This window comes from Miniopterus natalensis, chromosome 1 (genome assembly GCF_054644295.1).
Source record: "Miniopterus natalensis isolate mMinNat1 chromosome 1, mMinNat1.hap1, whole genome shotgun sequence".
In the NCBI taxonomy this organism is placed as follows: domain Eukaryota; kingdom Metazoa; phylum Chordata; class Mammalia; order Chiroptera; family Miniopteridae; genus Miniopterus; species Miniopterus natalensis.
This window is the reverse complement of record NC_142081.1, coordinates 19,711,155-19,731,910: the sequence shown is the minus strand read 5'-3', so window position 1 is coordinate 19,731,910 and position 20,756 is coordinate 19,711,155. Positions and strand designations below refer to the sequence as shown.

Below are 20,756 nucleotides of genomic sequence, written 5' to 3'. Positions count from 1 at the left end.
TGTGTTTTCCTAAGGAAGTGATGTTATCACAGCAAAAGCATATTTACCCATAATGTGCCTAGAGTAGCAATAACATAGACCCAAACCGTGTTGTGTACCAGTGTTCTCATGGAAGAATTCACTCAGAATTTCCTCTTGGATGGCTGTGGAATGGGGACCTATGCTAGAAGCAGTAGAGTCACTAGAAATGATCAAATGAATCAGTGGCGAGAGTTGACGGAAGGAGGCAGATGGAGGGGTGAGTGGAACTGGTAGAGGGGATGTAAGGTCAGGAGATTCTGTGTGAGAAACAGGAGGAAGCCTCTGAGGGTGACGGGTAGGTGGCAGTTCCAGAGAGGAGAGGGAGAAGGTTAGAGAGTTTGGGGACCTAGAACTCACTAGGTCTAACCTCTGGATCTCCTTGTGTGTGGTCTTTGTTTCTTCTACTGACCCCAAAATCTTGCCTGCCTGCTTCCCTTTTAACTGCTGACGCTCAGGGTTTCCCAGTGAACAGACCAGCCCCATGGGTTTTTTTCTTTTTGACTCAGCTGCTCCTAACACAGGCGAATAGCCCTAAGGACTTTTAACTTCTGTAAGTGAAAGAGCTCATCCGAGGCCCTCCAGAACTTTTCATTTTTCACTTGGACCTGGAAGAGCAAATATCAGCTTATGGGTGCTTTGGGTGGTTTGGGGGTGTCTACAAGGAGCTGAAATAAAATGCATAAGCATTCCCGATGTAGGTAACCACGGTGAAGCTTGTGGGAAAGGGAGGAGCCCTATGTTCCTGTCTCTCCTCTTTGCTTCTGTGGCAGCCTCGAAATGAGAGTGGAAAGGAGAGGGTAGGGACCAACCTCAGCTTGGTGGTGTGGGGTTGGGCGGGGCTGGAGTATGAGACAGTGATCCTTGCATCACTGCTGGCCTGTGTTCTCAAGAGATGTCCCCACCAGCAGTGTAGGGACCTAAGGCTCTGCCAGACTCTCCAGTGGTGCTCACCCTACCTTCCTCTTTACCCACTAGCCACTGTTTCCCTGACTTCTCTGGGGAGCTATAAAAAGCCCAAGCTCTCAGGCTGTATCCAAGACTTACTGAACCGTACGCTCCAACCGAAGGGCCTGGAAGCTGGATGGTTAAGAAGTTTGTCAAACACTGCTTGACTTCCCCTTTGTCTTGCGGGTCTGTAAAGGCTCCTAGGACAGCATAAGCCCCTTTCTGCCTCAGGATCATTATACTTCTCTGTGAAAAGCTCTGCTCTCGGCTAAGCTGCTTCTCATAACCTCACGACTCTGCTGAAATATGACTTCCTCAGAGAGGCCATCCTTGACGACTCTCCTCGCCATCTAAATCGGGTTCCCCTTTTTCATTCTCTCATAGCGACGTGGACTTTTTTCCTTAACATTTATCACACAATTTATCTCTTACCTATTTGTTTAATGTCTACCTCCTCACGAGTACTGAGCACAGGGAATGCTTAATAAATACTTTTTGTGTGAATGAACTAATGGAAAAATAGTGCTAGGAGAGGGGTCCTAAGGGCTGAATCGGATACTGCTGAAAAAATAAAGAACTGAGCATATGAAAACTTGAATCTCCCATGAAAACTTTTTACACATCAACTAAAATCAAGGTAGATGGTACCGACAAGTAAGTGTATTTATGAGAGCGTTGGGTCAGATTATTTTTTAAAATATTTATTAAATACCTAATGCAGACAAAATGTAATATGGATACAACTGTGTATGACTGATACAGTCTCTACATTCTAGCAAGGATAACAGATATTATGCAACCAGTTATACAATTTCATAATTATAATTTTAATAAAAAAGAGTTACAGCCCTAGTCGGTTTGGCTTCTGTAAGTGAAAGAGCTCATCCGAGGACTAAAGGGTCTCGGGTTCGAATCCAGCCAAGGGCACATACCTCAGTTGCAGGCTCAATCCCTGGCCCTGGTCGGGGCACATGTAGGAGGCAACCAATCAATATTTCTCTCTCATATCGACGTTTCTCTCTCCCTCCCTCCCCTTCCACTCTCTCTGAAAAGCAATGGAAAAAATATCCTCGGGTGAAAATTTAAAAAAAGAATTACCTGAAATGGTCTCTAGGGCATCGAGCTAGTCATAGACTTTCTCAGACATGGCTGGGAATCCAACATACTCTGTCCCATATCTGGTCAAAGTTGGCATAGGAGGAAGTGCCTCTGTGTAATGGTTTCTCAGCCTCAGCACCATTGACATCCTGGGCTATATAATTCTTTGTCTGAGGGCACTTTCCAGCGCCCTGTAGGAGATGTTTAGTACCATTCCTTGCCTCTACCCATTAGATGGCCAGTAGCCCCCACAGTTATGACAGCCAGATGCCTGTTATGCAGTGGTGGAATGAGGCAGCAAAACCTGTCCCTCCTCGTTCCTCCAGTTGGGAACCACGGCTTTACATGAAACCTAGTGGTTTTTTTAAATGTCTTTTTTTCCTTATGATTTAACCAAGTCAATACCAGGAACTTAATTTGTCCATTCAATAAACAAATGCTTTTTGAGTGCTTATTAGGTGCCAGGCCCTGCTCTAGGCACTGAAGACACAGTGGTTAGAGCCTGTGCTTTCTTGAAGTTACATTCTAGTAGAGAGAGACGGACAATACATTTTAAAATATGTAATATTTCAGAAGGAGGGCATAGGTTGGTCATGTAAAATATGTAATATTTCCAAAGAAGAAAAGAGGTTGGCCCTCTCTGATAAGAAGACGTTTCCACACAGTCTTGAAAGAAACAAGAGGATGAACCGCAGGAGAGGGACACCAAGAGCAAGGAGCAGGCCGTGGGAGGGCCTGCACTTGGCCTTGCCTTTCTATCTACACGTCTAACTAAGCTGCTTGTGTTTCAGAGGGTCCGCCACAGAAGGGCAGCTGAACGGACTCCAGAGCAGCCTTAACTGTGCAGCATTTGTGCCCATCACCAGCTCCTCAGGTTAGTGGGCACAGCAGCTGTCCTGCCGCGAGGGAGGGTGCTGGGCTTGGAACATTCCCTCTTCTGCTTCCGGAGAGAGCTCCAGTTCAAAGAATAAAGCATCGAGGCTTCCAGGCTTTCTGTGCATTGGCAGTGCGTGTTTGGGGGGGGAGGGGGAGGGTTTTTTGTTTGTTTTGTTACATCCTTTCTTAAAATGATATTGACAACTTGAGATTGAATGGTTTTCTGGATAGTTTGGGATAGTTGAAATTTCCCAGTCCAGTAGCATCCTATCAGATTTGCAGCGCTTAGTAAAAAACGCCTGTATTTGATTGGTGTTTCACTGTTTATATAGTTTTTCCACATGTAGTATCTTTCACTAGTCCTCACAAGTTGGATCATCTTGTCCACCCACCCCAGATGAGAAAACTGAGGCTCAAAAGTTGAGGGGCTGGAGCAGATTACATGGGTGTATAGCTAGAGCTCTGGTCTTTGATCTGAGGCCTGTCAGGCTAATGTTATGGTCTCTTGCCAGGTAGGTACTGAGCAAAGCCTCTCAATGTAGGAGCCTACATATTAGTGAAGCAGCCTTGGTTCATGGAGTTTTCTATGAGTAATAATTCATAAAAAATGCACTAAGTAACCAGGAAAGTGAAAGAAAAATCACTTGAATTCAATTCAGATATTTATTATTGGTCACCTACTATGGAAAAAGTAACATTGTGGGCACTAAGGTACATACACGGTGAACAAAACGGTCCCTGCTGCCAGGACCTTACAGACTGGGCGAGAGAATAGCCAGCAGAGAGCATGCCCAAGGGCAGTGAAACCCGGGGACTGGAATAATAATAGGCAGTGCTGGCAGAGCGTTTGCTGTGTCAGGCACAGTTCTGATTGCTTTGCATGTAATAACTTATTTGTTCGCAAGACAGGCATGTAGTATAGCAACTGTGTTCCCCATTTTACGGCAGAAGAAATAAAGGAGTGAAAGGAGATCTAGGAAGAGGGAACCATGTGTGCAAAGGCTGTGTTCTGGAAGCTCTTGTGTGGCTGGGGACTAGGGCATGAGTAGGGAGTGTCATGAGAAAGGGCAGGTAGCAGGGCCAGTTTATGGGCGGAGTTGAGAGCTCGGTCCTGAGAGCAGTAGGGAGCCATCAAGGAATGTGTACATGGGAGGCAGGTTGGTGGTTGACATAATGCACCTTAAAATGATTACAAGATCTCTGAGAAGCTGAGTTTCTTTGACTGTATCATGGGGATAATTACATATATCTCATAGGCTTACTATGAGGATTACAGGAAGCAATATATAGAGAAAGGTTCTATAACTACACCCAGATAAGGTAATAATATAAAATGTATAAAGATTTTATTATGCACTTGAAATCTTAGAACCTGAATTCAAGAAATATTTGATGGATATCAACTTGCCCCACCCTCGGGGGGAAAAAATGATCAGAACATGGTAATTATTTTTAAGGAAATACAGTTTCTGCCTGGAACTGTTAGAGTCTAAGAAGTAGATAGATAAGAGAATCATGATCTAGTGGGAAGGATATCCATTAGGTACAGCTGTTAGAGCCCCTGCAGCTCTTCAAATTTACTGAAGCTGGAGAGGGTTAGAAAGCCTAGGAGATCCAGGAACCTGGCCTATTTCATCTGCATGTCTAATTGATAAATTAAGTACTGAATTAACTCTTTACATGCACTCTGGCTGAGGAATTTGGAAATTTGAGGGGCCAGGAGGGTCAAACTTTCATCATCTCGATCATGAATTTATATTTACCCACTATTGAAGTTACTTAGATTTTGTAGTGTTCATACTGAATTTGGTTATCAGCATAAAACCACAGAGCGAAGGGAAGTTATACTTCTCCCTGGATTCTAATATCTGCCTTTCCCTCTCTTCTACTTCAGATAAGCACTTTCTTCTGCTCACCTTGTTTAGTTGGCCTGCTGTTTATTGCTCTTGTTACCAGATGACTCTTGGCCTCTACAGTCCCTTGAATTTGTTTCTTTTCTATGACTTTTCCAGTGTTCCTGATCTTTAAAGAAACATTGATGTACCTGATATAATAGATTTAGGCATTTTCCATACTTCCCAGTAAACATTTTACTTTAGTAGTATAACAGTAGTAACCCTCCCTGTTAGAGTTACTTACACAGCTAATAACTACATGGCACTTCATTGTTTCAACTGCAAATCGTGTGTTTTTCTTTATCATGTGTAGACTTACAAGGGGATCAGAAGGGTGTCGTATAGAAAGGATGTTGGGTTGTTATTAGAAACATTTTTCTTTAAATCTACAAGAAGGGAGAACAGCCCCATAACAAGTCAAAAAGTTTGCACATCTCTTAGAGTTGGGAAGTCTGTGCCAACACGGGAATCGCTAAACTGGCCTTGAAGGTATTTAACCCGTTTGGTCCAGTTAACTCAGTTGGTTAAACATGGTTATTAATGAGCCCAGGAGTATAGCAAAAGTCCATTTCCTGGTCCCCTGGCCCTTCCCCAAGTCTGGCCAACCAGGCCACAAAGCTGAGTGGCTTTGTTCTCAGTCTGAATGAGATAGTAGTTCAGCTCAGAGCACTGTTGAAAACAGATGGTGGCATAGTGACGTTTTTATTATGACCATTAAGTGAGGTAGTGAATGTGAAAGCTCCTAGCAGAGTGCCTGGAATGTTCCATGAATGGTATTTTTCCTTGACTTTCTTACCTCAGGCTATATATTCTGTATATCCAGGCTATGGTAGGGAAGGTATAGAGTCAGCAGATTTGGAAATTTGAGAAGGAAGCTGTAGTGAAGGCCTTTGGCTCAAAGCCAACACCATCAGCCTTCCTTCTTTATAACCATGGAGTTCTTGAGTTCTGGAGTGGCGATTGCGAACTAAAATAGCAGAGACAGATTAGATAACTCACATTTCTCTCGTGCTGACTTGATAGTGTCAGCTACCATTATTGTAGGGGTCTGAAGCCACACCAGCTGCCCTCATCGCTGCCCCTTCGTTTCTGCCTGAGCCTCTCCTGTCCTGGAGCCGATCTCTACCCTCTCCACACCCGCTTCATCTTCTTTTTAAAGCCCTGAGTGGTCTGTAGTTGGTCGAAGAAACCTTACCACCTTTGGAAAACCAATGATGGGTTCTGTTTACAAGAAGCGAGAAGCATTGTCCTTATTGAATCTCTGTTATTTTGGGCCCTGGTAAAATGCGCTTTAGCTTTGTGCTCTCTGCGTGGGGACGTGGCACCAGTGCATCAGTGTGCCTGCCTGCATGCCTGCCTCACTGTCTCAGTGAGACAAGAGAAAGGAACTGATTTTACCCAGTGAAGCTGAAACCCTAAGGATCTAGCAATCGCTTTAACTTCCAAGTGAAATTATGTGCCTGGCAGCTTTCAGTGGAATGAGCTATTTTCACAATCAGATTCTTATTTTTTTCACCATGCATTCTGTAGTGGATATCTATTCATTGGATATCTTCTCTGCAGTATAGCAGATTAAAAATAAAAATAAAGCTCTTGAGATGCTCGCCAGAAGGATGAGAATTTGGGTTGGTTACCCACTCTTACGCTGTTGGAAAACAAAAGAGCATGGATTTGGTGTGTGGTAGGAAGCGGGATGGCAGCATCTGGGAGAACAGCGGTGCCCTTAATCCTGGTTTTAGATTTGACCCCTTGTCCTTTTAGCAAGATCAAGTAAAGTGTTAAGTAGGGGTGTTTTTTACATTTTTCAGGATCTTTGGAAGCTCCCCAAGTTATTTTCGCCAGATCCAAACCCTTGCCCACACAATCTGGAGCCCTTGCTACAGTTATAGGACAGAGAAAATCAAAGTCGGTGAAGTCAGGGCCAATTTAAGGTAACAGTAAGAGCATACTTTTTATTCTAACTTGCTGACTTTATGCTACAGCAAGAGACTCAATAGATATCAAAAGAAGTAATATTTTCTCAAAATGACAAGGAAATTGGGATTTTATAAAACCAAAGCTCAGAAGGACTCTATAAAACTATGGGTCAAAGTTAAGCTACAACTATCTTGCTTCTGTAATGGCCTACCAGTAGGTGGCGCTGTGGCAGTAATAAATGTCCTTGCTTTTACAGAGGCTTTTGTTTAAAAATATGGGGACATCAAGGCCAATCAAAGAAAGACACTAAAGCCATAATTGAGTTACAAGTAAAATGTAACAGAGTAAACTGAACAGCATAATATTTGAAGGTCAAATTGCAGTGCCAAGATTGATTATTAGTGAAAGCTGTTAGACTAGAAATTGGTAATTACGACCTGGACTTTCAGATAATGGGAGGCAAAAAAGGACCAATGTTTTTGAAAATTTTAAAAATGTTTAGATTTTGGATGAGGTCAATTAATTAATTTTGCTTTATTCTGAGTTATTTAAGATAAACATGTGCCCTAATTGGCAGCAAAATAAACTATAAGCCCCATCCAAAAAAAAGCTTCTGCACGGAAGGATTGGCCTGACTTGATCTTATGAGGCTGTATCCACACTTCACTAGCACTGCTCTCAGTATTTGTTCCCAGCTGTGGCCTTCAAAACTTTCCAGAAAAGTCTGTGACACTGCAAAGTTTTGATGAGTGCTTTCCTCTTTGCTCTGCCCTACACTCTGAAGCATTAATGGCACACCTGCTATGATCTTAAGACTCTTCTTACCTCTGGGGGATATTTATAAACTTATTTGAGAGGCATTATTCATCAAAATACCCCAGGGGAGCCAAAGAAGGGGGGAAATTATTCACCCACCACAGGGTTCATTTACATTGGATCAGAAAGCTTCAAATATCTTTCCCCAGCCCATCTAAACTCTTTCCAAAAAGGAATGAGAGGAGAGAAGGGAACACCAAATCCATGGCTTGGTCACCTACCAAAATGTACCAGCGAGACTGAAAACAGCCAGAGTTCTATTGGTAATACTCAGCCAGTAGTGCTTTAATTCTGATTCTGAGCAGCCTATTCAATGATAAACAGCTAAGGAAATACGGAAAACTGAAGCAAGAAGATCAGGACTTCCTTCCAGAGACTGGCAGCCAGAAGAATGAATGTGACATCAAGCTCCAAACCAAACTGCTGGCCTGCCAAGAAGTACTAATGTCCATCCATTTCCAGGACTGTGAGACTTGGACCTGCCACACTTGTAGTATCACTTTCCCTGAACCTATTTCATTAGTATCCCTACAGTCCACCCAGAACGTTACATGGCAAAACAGGATCATCTGCAAAGAAGCCTTGGTAAAGAGCCTCTCCCTCAACACTTAAATCTCTGTTGCAGGCACAGCCCCACTGAGCCTGAGCTGTGTACATAAGCCAGGGATGGGTGATGCTGGGCTTTCTGATTAGCTGAAGGGGTGACACCACGGTTCCATGTGTGTATGGAGTCAAAAGACAGAGTGGGTCATAGTGCCTCGGAAGTCCAGCCTCCCATGGCACAGCATAACTGCTGGGGGGCTCCAGCGGCAGACCCACCAGCTTGGCAGATGGCACGTGGCAGTGGGCTGCCTCTTCTTGAACAGGGGAATGAGGTAGTTTACAAAGTGAGGGGCAGACCGCAGAGTGTACAGGCCGTCACCTGGGTGCACACTTCCTTTCTGTATAAATACATTGTAGACTAAATCACTGCTCCGGCAAAGGCCCCTTCAACCATGGTTACAAACGAAAGTCATCACCAGCTGTAACAAGTCCTAAACCTCTTTCTATATGGGTTTAGGGAGACCGCCAGGTTAGCGTAGGGGGTTCCAAGTGTGTTTGCAACTAAGAAAACATCAGTTGTCCATATCAAAGAAGGAGGGAGCTGTGCTGAAGGATACTGGGGTCTAAAGACCCCTAATGAGCTGCGCCTGGCAAGTGTCATATTTTAATATGTACATTGTTCTGTGCCTTCTTAGATTCTGTATTGTCTGTTTGAAACCCAAGCATCACAGGGCCAATTATGTTTTCTGGATTCTTTGGCATTTGGCGGGGGGGGGGGGGGGGGGGGGGGGGGGGGCGCGGATATTACAGACCCAGGGAGGCTGTTCCTCCCAGACCTAGCTAATTCCTACAGACAATATAACAGCTTGCCCAGGAGCATGCCTTTCATATGCAGACCAACTAATTCCCAACTTTATATTCCAGCCACCTCCTTAAGAACTCTCACAGGGTAAGCCCAAATTTCCCTTACCCTAAATCACTCCAGGGCCAAGTACCAAGCAACCAGAGGCCTATAGCCCAAAGCCCACCAGAATATTCAGACTAGCCAGTCCTAAGCTGTTTACCCTGTCCTGCCTTGCCTTTCCCAAGGAAACCCCAAATAAGGCCCTGGCCCAGACATTCCCCTCACCCCTACCTCTGTCTCCTGACCACACTGGTGTTTTTCCCTGTGACCCTGCATGGCATGCCATGACCCCCTCCCAGGGACCTGTGACCAAAATCAGCTTCTCCCTGCCAACCCTCGTTCTCATCTCCTGTGACCGACAGACTTCACCATACCACACCCAACATTCATAGGAAGAATATATTTCATTTGCAGTATAAGGAACCAGGAAAAAATCTGAATCAGTCAGGTTTGTATCACCTAGTTCCAAGCAACTGCTCACAGTGCTTCCTTCATTATAGGCTGTGTCACACCAGTGATGTTTAACAGTGTTTGTTGTGCCAGCCTCAACCTGGCTGCGGCCACACATGAAGGATATAGATCCCTCTACATGGCAAAATCGCCTGGCTGCCAGCCATTGAAATTTCATGCTTTCCTGTCCTGAGGCCTCTTTCATTTAGTAACTGCTTCTGCAGTCAGGAACAAACTGAGCATAGCTGAGCAACCTGGTTGGGAGTGGGGGAGGGAACAACTGGCTTTCAGCTTGGGGAGACCGAGGGGGTTACTTCCAAGAACCCACCTAAAGGGAGTTCATTTGCCCTAAAGAAAACCAGGGAACTCTATTTCTGAAATGAGTTAAGAAATGGACTACTGAGAAAGATAACATCTGAAAACTGATATTGTCTCTTGCTGAGCTGGCAAAGTCCCAGGAGAGGAGTGATGATTCTTCAATTGTTAACAATTACTACTTTGTTATAGAGACAAGGGAAGTGCTGTGCCCCTTTCTCAAATTACATTTCTATTACAGTGGCACACACACCTCCTGGAAAAAATTCCTAGCAGCCTAGATTATTAGCGTTGTACCTGCCACTGCATCTTACAGCAGCTTCGTCCTGTTCTGTGTCGTATCCATTTGCTTTGGGTAGGAAAAGATCCTGTTTATTCTTGTAGCCCTGAACCGGGCAAGTAACCAGCATAGCATTGCTTTACTCTGTGAGTCTTATCACCGCAAGTTATCATGTGTACTCTGCGGTTTTTCATCCCATTTGCTGCTAGTTTCAATGAGATGCTTGTTATAAGCACATACCTTTGTTTGGCCATCCCTGTATCCTCAGGACATAATTGCTCCTAAAAGTTCTAAAGAAAGAAAGCGACATGCTAAGCCATGCCTGACTTTGGAAAAAGCGAGTTCAGCACATGGAAATGTTTACAACTCCACTCTCCTGATCTGTAGAATTTGAACTGGGACCCAGAGAGTGTGGGTGTGTGACTGCAGGGCATGGAGAAAGATGACTTAATATTGCCCTGTTGGCGTGATTGACTTTGATATTTATCCTTTATCCTTTCTAATTATGCTTGTACAGAGGAAGACTCAGGTTCTCTTAAGCCCTCAAAATGAAGAGCTTCACTAGTCAAAACAGCAGCCTGTTTCACTCTTTGTTCATCTTTCAAACGTGCAAGTATTTCCACTTAGGGCTTCCATAGGTATTGGGGGCCCACCGGGTTGACTAGTTATCTGGTATCAGAGAGGAACAGCTTGAATGTGAAGGATGTCCCTTCAGCTGCATCAATAAAGCACAGCATGTATCCCCAGTGAAAAATGGAGAGATAATTTGGAAAGCCAACCTGGTTGTAAGAATGAGCTGAAGAAAAAAAGCTGGTGAGAAGTTGCTATGCTAGTGTTGTTTGTTTGTTGTTATTAGGTAGAGGAATCACTTGTTTTTCTATCTTTTTAAGGAATCACTCGTTTTTATATCTGTTTGAGGAATCACTTGTTTTTATGTTTGTTGGACTGAAAAGTGACTTTGAGGTTTTTCTCCCTTCCATTCACTTCTCATTTGCTCCTTACAGACATTAAGACAGGTGACAAGCTGAATGAAGATACTTTGGAACTTGACAAAGGTTTTTTAACTTATTATGGCTGAGCTGTAAAATTTATTAGGTAATGAATTGTTTGTAGTTTTTAATCAGATATTGGAATATGAATGTTATAAAAACACAAGCAACTCTATCTTAAAAATATGACTCCTCTCAGGCCTTCTGTTTTATATTTTTCCATCCTTATTGCTAGTCTCAAATATACATCACCATCATGCTTATGCACATATACTTACCCTCCTCTTTTTATGCAGAGAATCCTAGTTGTCCCAAACACCCTTTGTTACCAAGAAGCGACACCCTCGGGTTAGCTGTTAAGCAAAGTTATTGTTCATAAACACAGGGAAGAAACTATGTCAAGAACCAGGCCTCATGAAAACCTGCAGCCTTGCTGGGATAATTAGTACCTCCAGTGGCTAAGCAGCAAGTCTGTTAGTCCCTCCCTCTGACAAGGTCACATGTTGTCTCCTGAGTAGCTGGCTTCCGTTGTCCTCCAGGTTAACAGCTCTGCCATACTCATAACTTGACCTCTCTCTCTGTGATTGTTTCTCTCCACCTTTGCGTTCAGCTTTGAAAAGACCAAAACAGAATACTTTGCAGTCAGTCATTCATCCAGCCAAGTGCCACTGGCATGCAAAGCAAAGGAAGGCTGCTGCCTTTGGACGTGGCAGCCTGCTACTGTGTGGTTTGATTATGTGATTCAAAACTGCTGACCTATGCACTTCTGGCAGTTTTCTGCAGGTGGGATTGTAGCTAGCATAAAGTCTTCAAGTACAAAACCATGTGCAATAAAACAGTAAAATATAAAGAGAAAATCAGGGCCAAAAACCAAGATACTTCAAATTTTTCAAATATAAGGCCAAATAAAATTACTATAATTGAGTTTAAATTTGGTTCTAAGTCTCCTAATAGGCAGGACAAAAAGGGAAGCATGATAAACCAGAGTATATAGTTCTTATTTTTAAAAAAGAACTACTATGGAGCAAAGTTCAGTTTTCCCCCAGCTCTTACTCTATAAGAAGTATGTTCCACACTTTACATAGACGACACTGAATGAAGTAGTAGTGCCCTTGACAAGCCAGCGTAGAGCGGGGTTCACGGCTACCTCATGCATGTCCTACACAAAGGCAGCACATCATCACAGTGCAAGTCAGTGAGGACAGTTTTGTGAGGACAAAACTAATGTATCCAAGTCCTCGGTGGTCCAACATAATCCAAGGGTAAGCTATTGATTGTGTAGAGGAACGGATGGCTTGCCCGTGTCTTAGTCCTAAATGTCACTGCTCCCAGCTGACTGTTTGCCCAGAGCTCATTGTGCTCTCAGGCATGGGCCCGGGTGCCTAGCCTTCTGTGTTACTTGTTGAAGGTGCCTCTGTATGCTTTGGAAAGCGGGTGCCAGAGGCCATCTCTTGTGAAAGCTGTGGAAGCGAAGCATATTCCCGCCCCATCATATGGCATGTTTGTTCTTATTTCTTTTTATTTCCTCCCGAGGCACCACCTGTCTGCCTCCTCTTGCCCCCTTCCTCCCCAGTATGGCCAGTTCCACTTGTCCTCTTCTCCCTTCCAGCCTCACCCGCAGTCTAATTTAGATGCTTTCGACTGTGCTCCAGTGGAATGCTGCGATCCACTTATCTACTGTGGCATTTGCGACACTCTAGTGTCTATAGATTACCTGACTGTTCCCTCACTGGGCTGCGGGTTCCTGGAAGACCAGGATGAGGTCTGATCTGACTGAAATTCCAGTCCAGAGAGCTTCATTCCAGAACCTGCTGAACTGTTTCCTCAATATCAAAACTCCAGCCCCTCATGGTGATTTCATTTTCCCTGCTTCCCTTCATGGAGCTAAGTGGCTGGTGACCAGGCTGTCCCTCTGGGACCTGCCCGAAGTGTCTGGGGTATCTCCAGGGGGCGTCCTGACTGTGGGGGCGCGTGCCGGTGAGGCTGGCTCACCTTTAATCCAGCCATTTAGCTTCCCCTCTTCTGCATGAGGTCCGACCCGAGAAGGTGAACGTAGGGATCAAGGTTTGCCTTCTGCCTCCTCCGTTTCCGCGGATGGGGGTTTATCTTTCCCACGCCTCTGAAATGCTCTGCCCGGGCAGCAGTTCCGCTTGGCACAGGGAACTTGGATGGGAACAGAGCCTCCTGCAGCAGAGGGTGGAGCTGAGCGTCAGAGGTAGGAGGGCTTGGGACTTATCCCTGGATTACTTAGGAGAACATTCCCTGTAGGTAACAGAAACTCGGAAACTCAGTGGCTTGCGTGAGCAAAGGATTTATTTTTCTTGCATGTCAAGAAGTTTGGAGACAGGCAGTCCAGGGCTAGTGCAGCTCTGCAGAGACATAACTGAGAAGCCAGGCTTCTCTCTTCTGCCTACTGACCCTAAAGCATTGGCTTTCATCTCTTTGGTCATAGGGTGGTTCGTGTTCCTACAGGCATTGTGTCCGTGTTCCAGACAAGAAGGGCCTGGGGAGGACGGGCAAAGACAGATTCCTGCTAAATCTGTCCACTTTAAAAAAAGCTTTTTTGGAAGCCTGGCTGTTCCAACTAATTCATTATTGACCAGCCCTGGATCCCAAGCCCACTTCTTTCTAGCAAAAGGGAGTCTGGAGAGGTAGTCTTTTGGCTGGGCACATCGCCTCCCCATCCAAATAAAGGAGGAAATGTGAAGTGAATGTCGAGAAACATCTGTTTCTGTCACAACAGTTTTCTTTCCAGAGTTTCCTCACCTGATGGATGGAGTCCATCCCCTTTCTACAACCCCTCTCCACCAGCGTCTTGGCCGCTGCAAATAGAAAAGCCACTCCTTGACCCTTGTTTGCCAGACCTAGCTCTTACTGCAGGGGGGTGGGTACCAGTTTGATGGAGGTTTCAGAAACACGAGAGTCCCCATTTTCCAGCAAGAAAGGTCACTACAAGTGAGGAGGGTAGAAGAAATGAGCCACAGAGGAAAGAAAGAATACTACAATGGGTTTATTGGTTAAAATGAAAAGTTTGCTCTAAGTATAGTACATGTTTGATACTCCACATTCATCTGCGCGAGTTATTTACTGTTTGCTCCTGATAGTCCCGTAGCAGAATGATTATGTGTGCTCAAGCTACCAGATGAACCTTTTTGTAAGTTTAATTTTAGTATAATACCACATTCTGTTCACATATGTTGTCTTCCTAAGATTTCACTCACACCACAGCTACTTTAAAAAAGGAGAGAGGTTATTAATGATCCCTGTTTCTTTTAAAGAAAAGCTTCCTTGTCCTCAGGTCTTTGCTGAGATTCTCTGAAAAGAATAGAACTGGAGCCTGGTCGGAGTGAGTCCGAGAATTTTAAGCAGCATTTAAAACTAACAATGAATATAAAGCTAAAGTAATCGAGACGGTGCAGTATAGGATAGATCCATAGGATAGAATTGAGAGTCCACAAATAAGTCCATAGATGTATGGCCAGTTGCCTTTCAACAAAGGTGCCAAGACTGTTCAATGAGGAAAAAGTAGTCTTCAACTTGTGATTGAAGAGACCGGTGGTGCTGGAACAGTTGGTTATCCACATGCAAAAGAATGAAGTTGGACACCCCTACCTCACACTGCATACAAAAATTAACTCGAAATTGATAAAAAGTCTAACTCTAAGGGTTAAACTATAAAGTTCCTAATAGAAAACATTAGGAGTAAATCTTTATGTTGTGAGGAACGAGACCAAAAAGCACAGACAACAACAACAAATTAAATAGGATGGACTTCATTAAAATTTAAAAATTATGGGCGCCAAAGGAACCATCAAGAAAGTGAAAAGACAATCCATAGAATAGAAGAAAATATTTGCAAATCGTGTCTAGCAAGGGACGTACACCCAGAATTTGCACAGATCTCGTATAGCTCAACAGTAAAAAGACAGAAAACCCAATTTTAAAATGAGCAGAGTTTGAGTAGCTATTTCTCCAAAGAAGATATACAAATGGCCAATTAGCACCTGAAAAGATGCATCATTAGGCATTAGGGAAATGAAACACACACACACAGTGAGATGCCATTTACCCACTAGATGGCTGTAATCAAAAGGCAAGTAACAAGTGCTGGTGAGGATATGGAGAAATTAGAACTCTAGTGCATTGCTGGTGGGAATGTAAAATGGTGCAACTGATTTGGAAAAAGAGTTTGGCAGTTTTTAAATAGTTAAACATAGAGTTACCATATGACTCAGCAATGAAACGCCTAAATATATATTCAGGAAAAATAAAGATGTGTTCACAGCAGCATTATTCAATAGCCAAACTGTGAAGACAGCCTAAATGTCTGTCATATGATGAATAGATAAACAAAATATGATGTATACATAAATGGAATATTATTCAGCCATGAAAAGTGAAGTATTGAACATGCTACAACACAGATGAACCTTGAAAATGTAATGCTGAGTAAAGCCAGTCCCAAAAGAGCGTGCATTACATGATTCTATTTATGTGAAGTGTCTGGAATAGGCAAATCCATGGGGACAGGAAGTAGATTAGTGCTGCCCGGGCTAGGGTGGGAGGAGGGGCAATGGAGGGTGACTGCTAATAGACATAGCATTTCTTTTTCGGGTAATGAAAGTGTTCTAAAACTAGGTTGTGGTGATGGTGATACAACTCTGTGAATACACTAAGGACCACTGAGCTATATACTTAAAATAGTTGAATTTTATTAGTGTGTGGTTTATATCTCAAACTTTAAAAAAGTTATTAGTTGATATCTTAAAAAGTAAAAAATAAAACAAAAAGCCTCAGTGTAAGCAGCCAAATTATATTTACCTCTTAGAAAGCCAAATTCTTCAATAAATACTGATTCAGTGCCTCCTATACATTAATTCAACAAATATTTGACTGTCTCCTTTGTGCTCTGGGGGGCTGTAAGGTCCTAGGCAGAGAGATGCCCATGCCCAGCTTTGCCTCTACTTTTTTTTTTCCTTTTTTTGAATATATCTTTATTTATTTCAGAGAGAGGAAGGGAGACAGAGAGAGAGAGAAAGAGAGAGAGACATCAGTGATGAGAGAGTCATTGATCGGCTGCCTCCTGCATGCACCCTGCTGGGGATGGAGCCCGCAACCCAGGCATGTGCCCTGACCAGGAATCAAACCGAGATCTCCTGGTTCATAGGCAGATGCTCAACCGCTGAGCCACGCCAGCCGGCTGCCTCCAGTGTTTTACACTTCCAAGTAAGGTGGTATGCCTGGAGGCAGCAGCTGTCCCTGGGCTCTTTGCTCCCTGTTTGGAAAGGTGTCGGGCTCCAGGGTATTTCGGTTGCTTTAGTCAGCACAGAGCAAGGAGGACCTTGACTATAGTTTCAGAGCCTTAAGCTTCACCTCGTGCTCCAAATCCAAGACAGAGCAGCTGAGAATGGGGCTGGCTGTGGCACCAATTGCTTCTCTCCCATTGTTAATCCCTTTCATTCTGCCGTCCGCAAGCACCCCTCCCTCTGCACTGTCCTGTTGCCCACTTGTGATACAACTGAACAAGTGGTTTGAGCTTTGAAAGGTGATTCTTAGAGACACCTCAAGTGACCTGGTCCCTGGCTTGCCAGGATGCTCTTTTTTTTTTTAAACCCTCACCCGAGGATATTTTTTCCACTGCTTTTCAGAGAGAGTGGAAGGGAGAGAGAGAAACATCAATGTGAGAGATGCATTGATTGGTTGCCTCCTGCACGCAACCCAGCCGGGGCCTGGGATCAAGCCTGCAACCGAGGTACACACCCTTGGCCGGAATCAAACCCGGGACCCTTCAGTCTCAGGACCCTTCAGTCACAGGGTGATGCTTTAACCACTGAGCAAAACCGGCTGGCTCTGTCAGGGTGCCCTTGATGTTCATTTCCATGGGCAGCAGAGATCTCCTCTTGGTTAATTACGCTTTCCAGTCAAGCCCGGCGTTAAAAGGAGGTAACTGCCACTGACTCCCCCAGAGATCCCGGCCTCGTTGCCGGGGTCATTAGGAGAGCAGCATTTCATTGCCAAGTACAGACAGTGGGAAACCTCTAGTCCTTCTTGGCTCTTAAGAAGAGTTCATGCTCCAGCACTTGAGTTATTAAATCCCTTTAAAGCATGCAACAGCTGGCTTTGTGATGATTATACATATTATACACTGTATTTCTGCTTTGCTCCGTCATTACCTGGTCAAGATGTTATAGTTTATTTAAACATTCATCCATCTCTTTCACAAATCCTGGACTTTCTGCCCCCCCCCCCCCCCCGAAAAGTGGGTCACTTTACAGTCTGTAAGTACTCTTTTCAGAGAGCCCAGAATTAAGTTAATTCTAATTTCTCCCTCTCCCCAGATTGATGGATTTATCAGCGTCCCAAGATGCTCATTACATTTACAGGAGAGCTTCCTAACAGCATGTGGAGGGAGAAATTCAGCTGGTTACTGGGAGGCAGCAGTGTGTGGTAGGCCTTAACCTGCCATTACTGCCATCCCAGCTGCCACTCCCATGCTCCTGTGTTTGCAGAGCATAAGGAAAGCCTCTTCTCCCCTCCTGGGCTCTCCCCTTGCTGCTGTAGGAAGGGGAGTAGCAGGAAATGGAGTCTGCCCCGGTCATGGGGTTTTTGAAAGAAACAAAGCTTGATCTGATGAAGAGCAGGTTAATCCTGCTATTTCATTTCCCTTTCAGAAAGGGTGGGGGCAGGATTGTGATATGAAGTATTTGGTTTCACATCTGTTCCAGGAACGATCCTCGGCATAAATCCATTTTTCTTTTAAGCACCCTAAAGCATCCCAGGAGCTCCTTCTCCTGGGTACCCTCCCCGCCCCCACAGTTGATTTCAGGGCCACAGAGCAGCTGACAGCCTCCCAGAAAGATCATCTTGTCATTGCTACAGAGGAAGGGAATCTCTAAGTCTTGAAGTCAGGATTTCTGAGCATCAACGGTGTCAATTCTGTGCTCTGCTCTCCTTGAAAAGTTTAGATAAAAAGTCAGTGACGTGCCAGCAGTGTGGTATAATGAAAAGAGAGAGGACCCAGTTAAAAAGTAACAGGAACTGGCTCTCATGTCTGCTTTGCTAATATTTGTATGATCTTGGGCAAGTCCCCAAACCTCTATGGGCTCAGGGCCCTCATTTGTAAAATTCAGGTAACGGTTCCCAAAGTGCATTCTATAAAATACAATTCTTCACAGTCAGATAAATCTGAGAAATGCTATTTACTTTATGGTGTTTCTTAAAGAGCCATATATTAGTATATTAAAGGCTCTGAGGAGTGTTTCAATGAACAAACTTGTTTTCAACCCAGCATTTCTCGAATTTGTCTAACCCGGAACTGTTTTTCCAGTTATGCTGATTAACAGTCTTGACACTGTGAGACCTGAAGCTCATCTCCAAAATGCTACAAATCTGAAGCCTGTCACGTGCCATGTTTACCAACCTCGATTTAAAGTAACACTGTTTTCAAATCTCATTCATGGGAAAAAAAAAACAAAAAAATTTATATGTGGCAAGGTGACCTCTAGTTTTAAAAACTGAACATAGGAGCCAGAGCAATTACTCAGACCCACCCAGGCTCGTAACTGGAGTTTTGAAAAGTTTTTCTGGAACTCCTGTTTCTGCTCCCACCTTCCAGAAGTTTAGTGTTCTCGTGTGGCCTTTGGGGGTGTGGTAGGAATTTTCTGTGAATAACTAATTATACTCAGCATTCTGAGCATATATATATATATACACACACACACACACATATACTTATATATAGATATATATACATATATACATATGTGTGTGTATGTATATATGTGTATATACATATATATGTGTGTGTGTGTGTGTATGTATATATATATATGCGCTTCTAGATAAATGCAGATAGATCTTAGAGTTAGATCCCAAGAACTTTGATTTAGATTAGCCTTGCAATTTTTAAATTTTCATAAAAGGGAAGTTATTAAGTATCCTTTTAGGGAAAATAACAAAACCTTTCAAACATATTAGATGGTTTGCCCTTGGGACACTAACTATATAAATGTAGTTACAAAAAGAAACACTTTTCAGTGAGTGGCATTTGAAAGTCCTTCAAATAGATTCATCTCTTTCTAGTCCATGATGTAATTTTATCACGCCCATCTTACCAAAATGAACTATATATTTTTCTTAGAAGAATTAGGCTTATTGTATATAAGACTTTAGTTCTTTACAGTAGAATTCCTTAAAATAGTGTTTTATTAAAACTATTAAACACTCACTTTTGCAAGTAAAAAAAGTAAAACTCCCCCATAGATGGTTTCAGCATGTAAGAGTTAAGCCAAGTGCCTATAATGTTCATTAGAAATGAAGAGGGAGGGCTGCTGGGAGGAGCTGAGAGCTCAGTGGTGCTGCTGTGGTCAACCAGCTCCCTTCTCCTGTGTGGCTGCATTTCAGACTGCCTCGGGCTGCCTGGGCTCTGAGCAAACCCCTTGCAGCTGTGCCCGGCGCCTTTGTGTCACCCAGGCAGGGTTTCATGAAATGGATCTGATGCTCCTATGCCTGTGTTGTTCATTCCTGCATACTGGAACTGTGCCCAGGAAGGTGAGGGGCCAGCAGGTTGGCCCTCACTCCCCAGCTGTCCCTTTCTCCTAGTGTCACTCAGGATATAAATACATTGATTCATTCAGTCTCTTTCTTATTAAACCAAAATGTTGCCAGAAGATACTACCAGGGCCTCTCTGATCAGTTGGAAAGACCTTAGGGACAAATCTGAGAGGCACAACTTTTAAAGTCTTTGCATTTAGGTAATTTTTCAGTTAAGTTTTCAATTTTGTTTCTCCTGTTCACCTCAGACTTTGGAGGGTGAAAAACCGTTCCGTTTATACGAGCACATTGTTTTAAGTCATGACGAAGTTGCGTTTTCTCAGTGGGAAAGGCCACGCTCAGAGGCCAGTGAGATTTTACATCCATTTCCTTCAGAGAGCTAATGGGCAGGAGCACTGGTCTGCAGCGTGGTTGCTGCTTATCGCACCAGGCCTCTTACTGTTGGCAGATGCACAGTTCGTGTGTAGTTGGAAGTCTTTTGCTCCCCATAGGAAACACTGCTAACGATCATTTTCCACATCAGTCAATTGAATCTTTACCCAGCAGCTCCCGTGTAAATATTTACATGGCAGAATGCTGGGAACTCAGGTCATGTGAGGATTTGTAAGATGTGGTCTCTACACTTAAAAGGGTGTAGTACAGTAGAGGAAATGAGTGAGTTATGCAAGACAGTGTCCCCTCACCCCCCAAAAGAGAGAGAGAAACACTGACTTTTAGATAGTTTAGGAAAACCTGTCCACCACTGCTCTTGGGGACCTCAAGCCTCACAGTGAGCATGGAGTGTGGATGTGCTGGCCCCTCAGTAGTTCTCCGTGCCTGGGTGCTTCCTGTAATGTATTTCACCTTGGCGATGTCGATCACGGCGTTTAAAAATATATTTATTCACTGTGTTAAAGTAACACAAGCCAGTCACTTTAACCTGGTGCTAATGGAAGAAAAGCAGGCTAGGAGAAAAGATGGGTCTGTTGGACTCTGATAGTTGCCAAACTAGTATAATGTAGTTACAGGTGCTTTAAGAGTTTTAAGAGTAATTCTCATATTTTATGTTTGTGTTGCTCATTGACTTTAGAACTAATCTAATATGGTGGAACTTCATTTATTTGATAAACATCAAGTGAGTGTATAAATAAACAGTATGATCCATAGACATTTGA

At 43.7% G+C, this 20,756-nt stretch overlaps 1 protein-coding gene across 1 annotated transcript in view; it reads left to right on the top strand.

The window, feature by feature from the left end:
- The window catches only part of TTLL5 (tubulin tyrosine ligase like 5), a 195,129-nt gene extending 188,159 nt beyond the window's left edge, over positions 1-6,970 (top strand). The window contains exons 33-34 of the mRNA XM_087818959.1: positions 2,856-2,938; positions 6,644-6,970. Coding sequence (XP_087675085.1) covers positions 2,856-2,938; positions 6,644-6,765 — 205 coding nt within the window. The 3' untranslated portion in view covers positions 6,766-6,970. The remainder of the gene's footprint in view (positions 1-2,855; positions 2,939-6,643) is intronic.
- Positions 6,971-20,756: the final 13,786 nt, after the last annotated feature.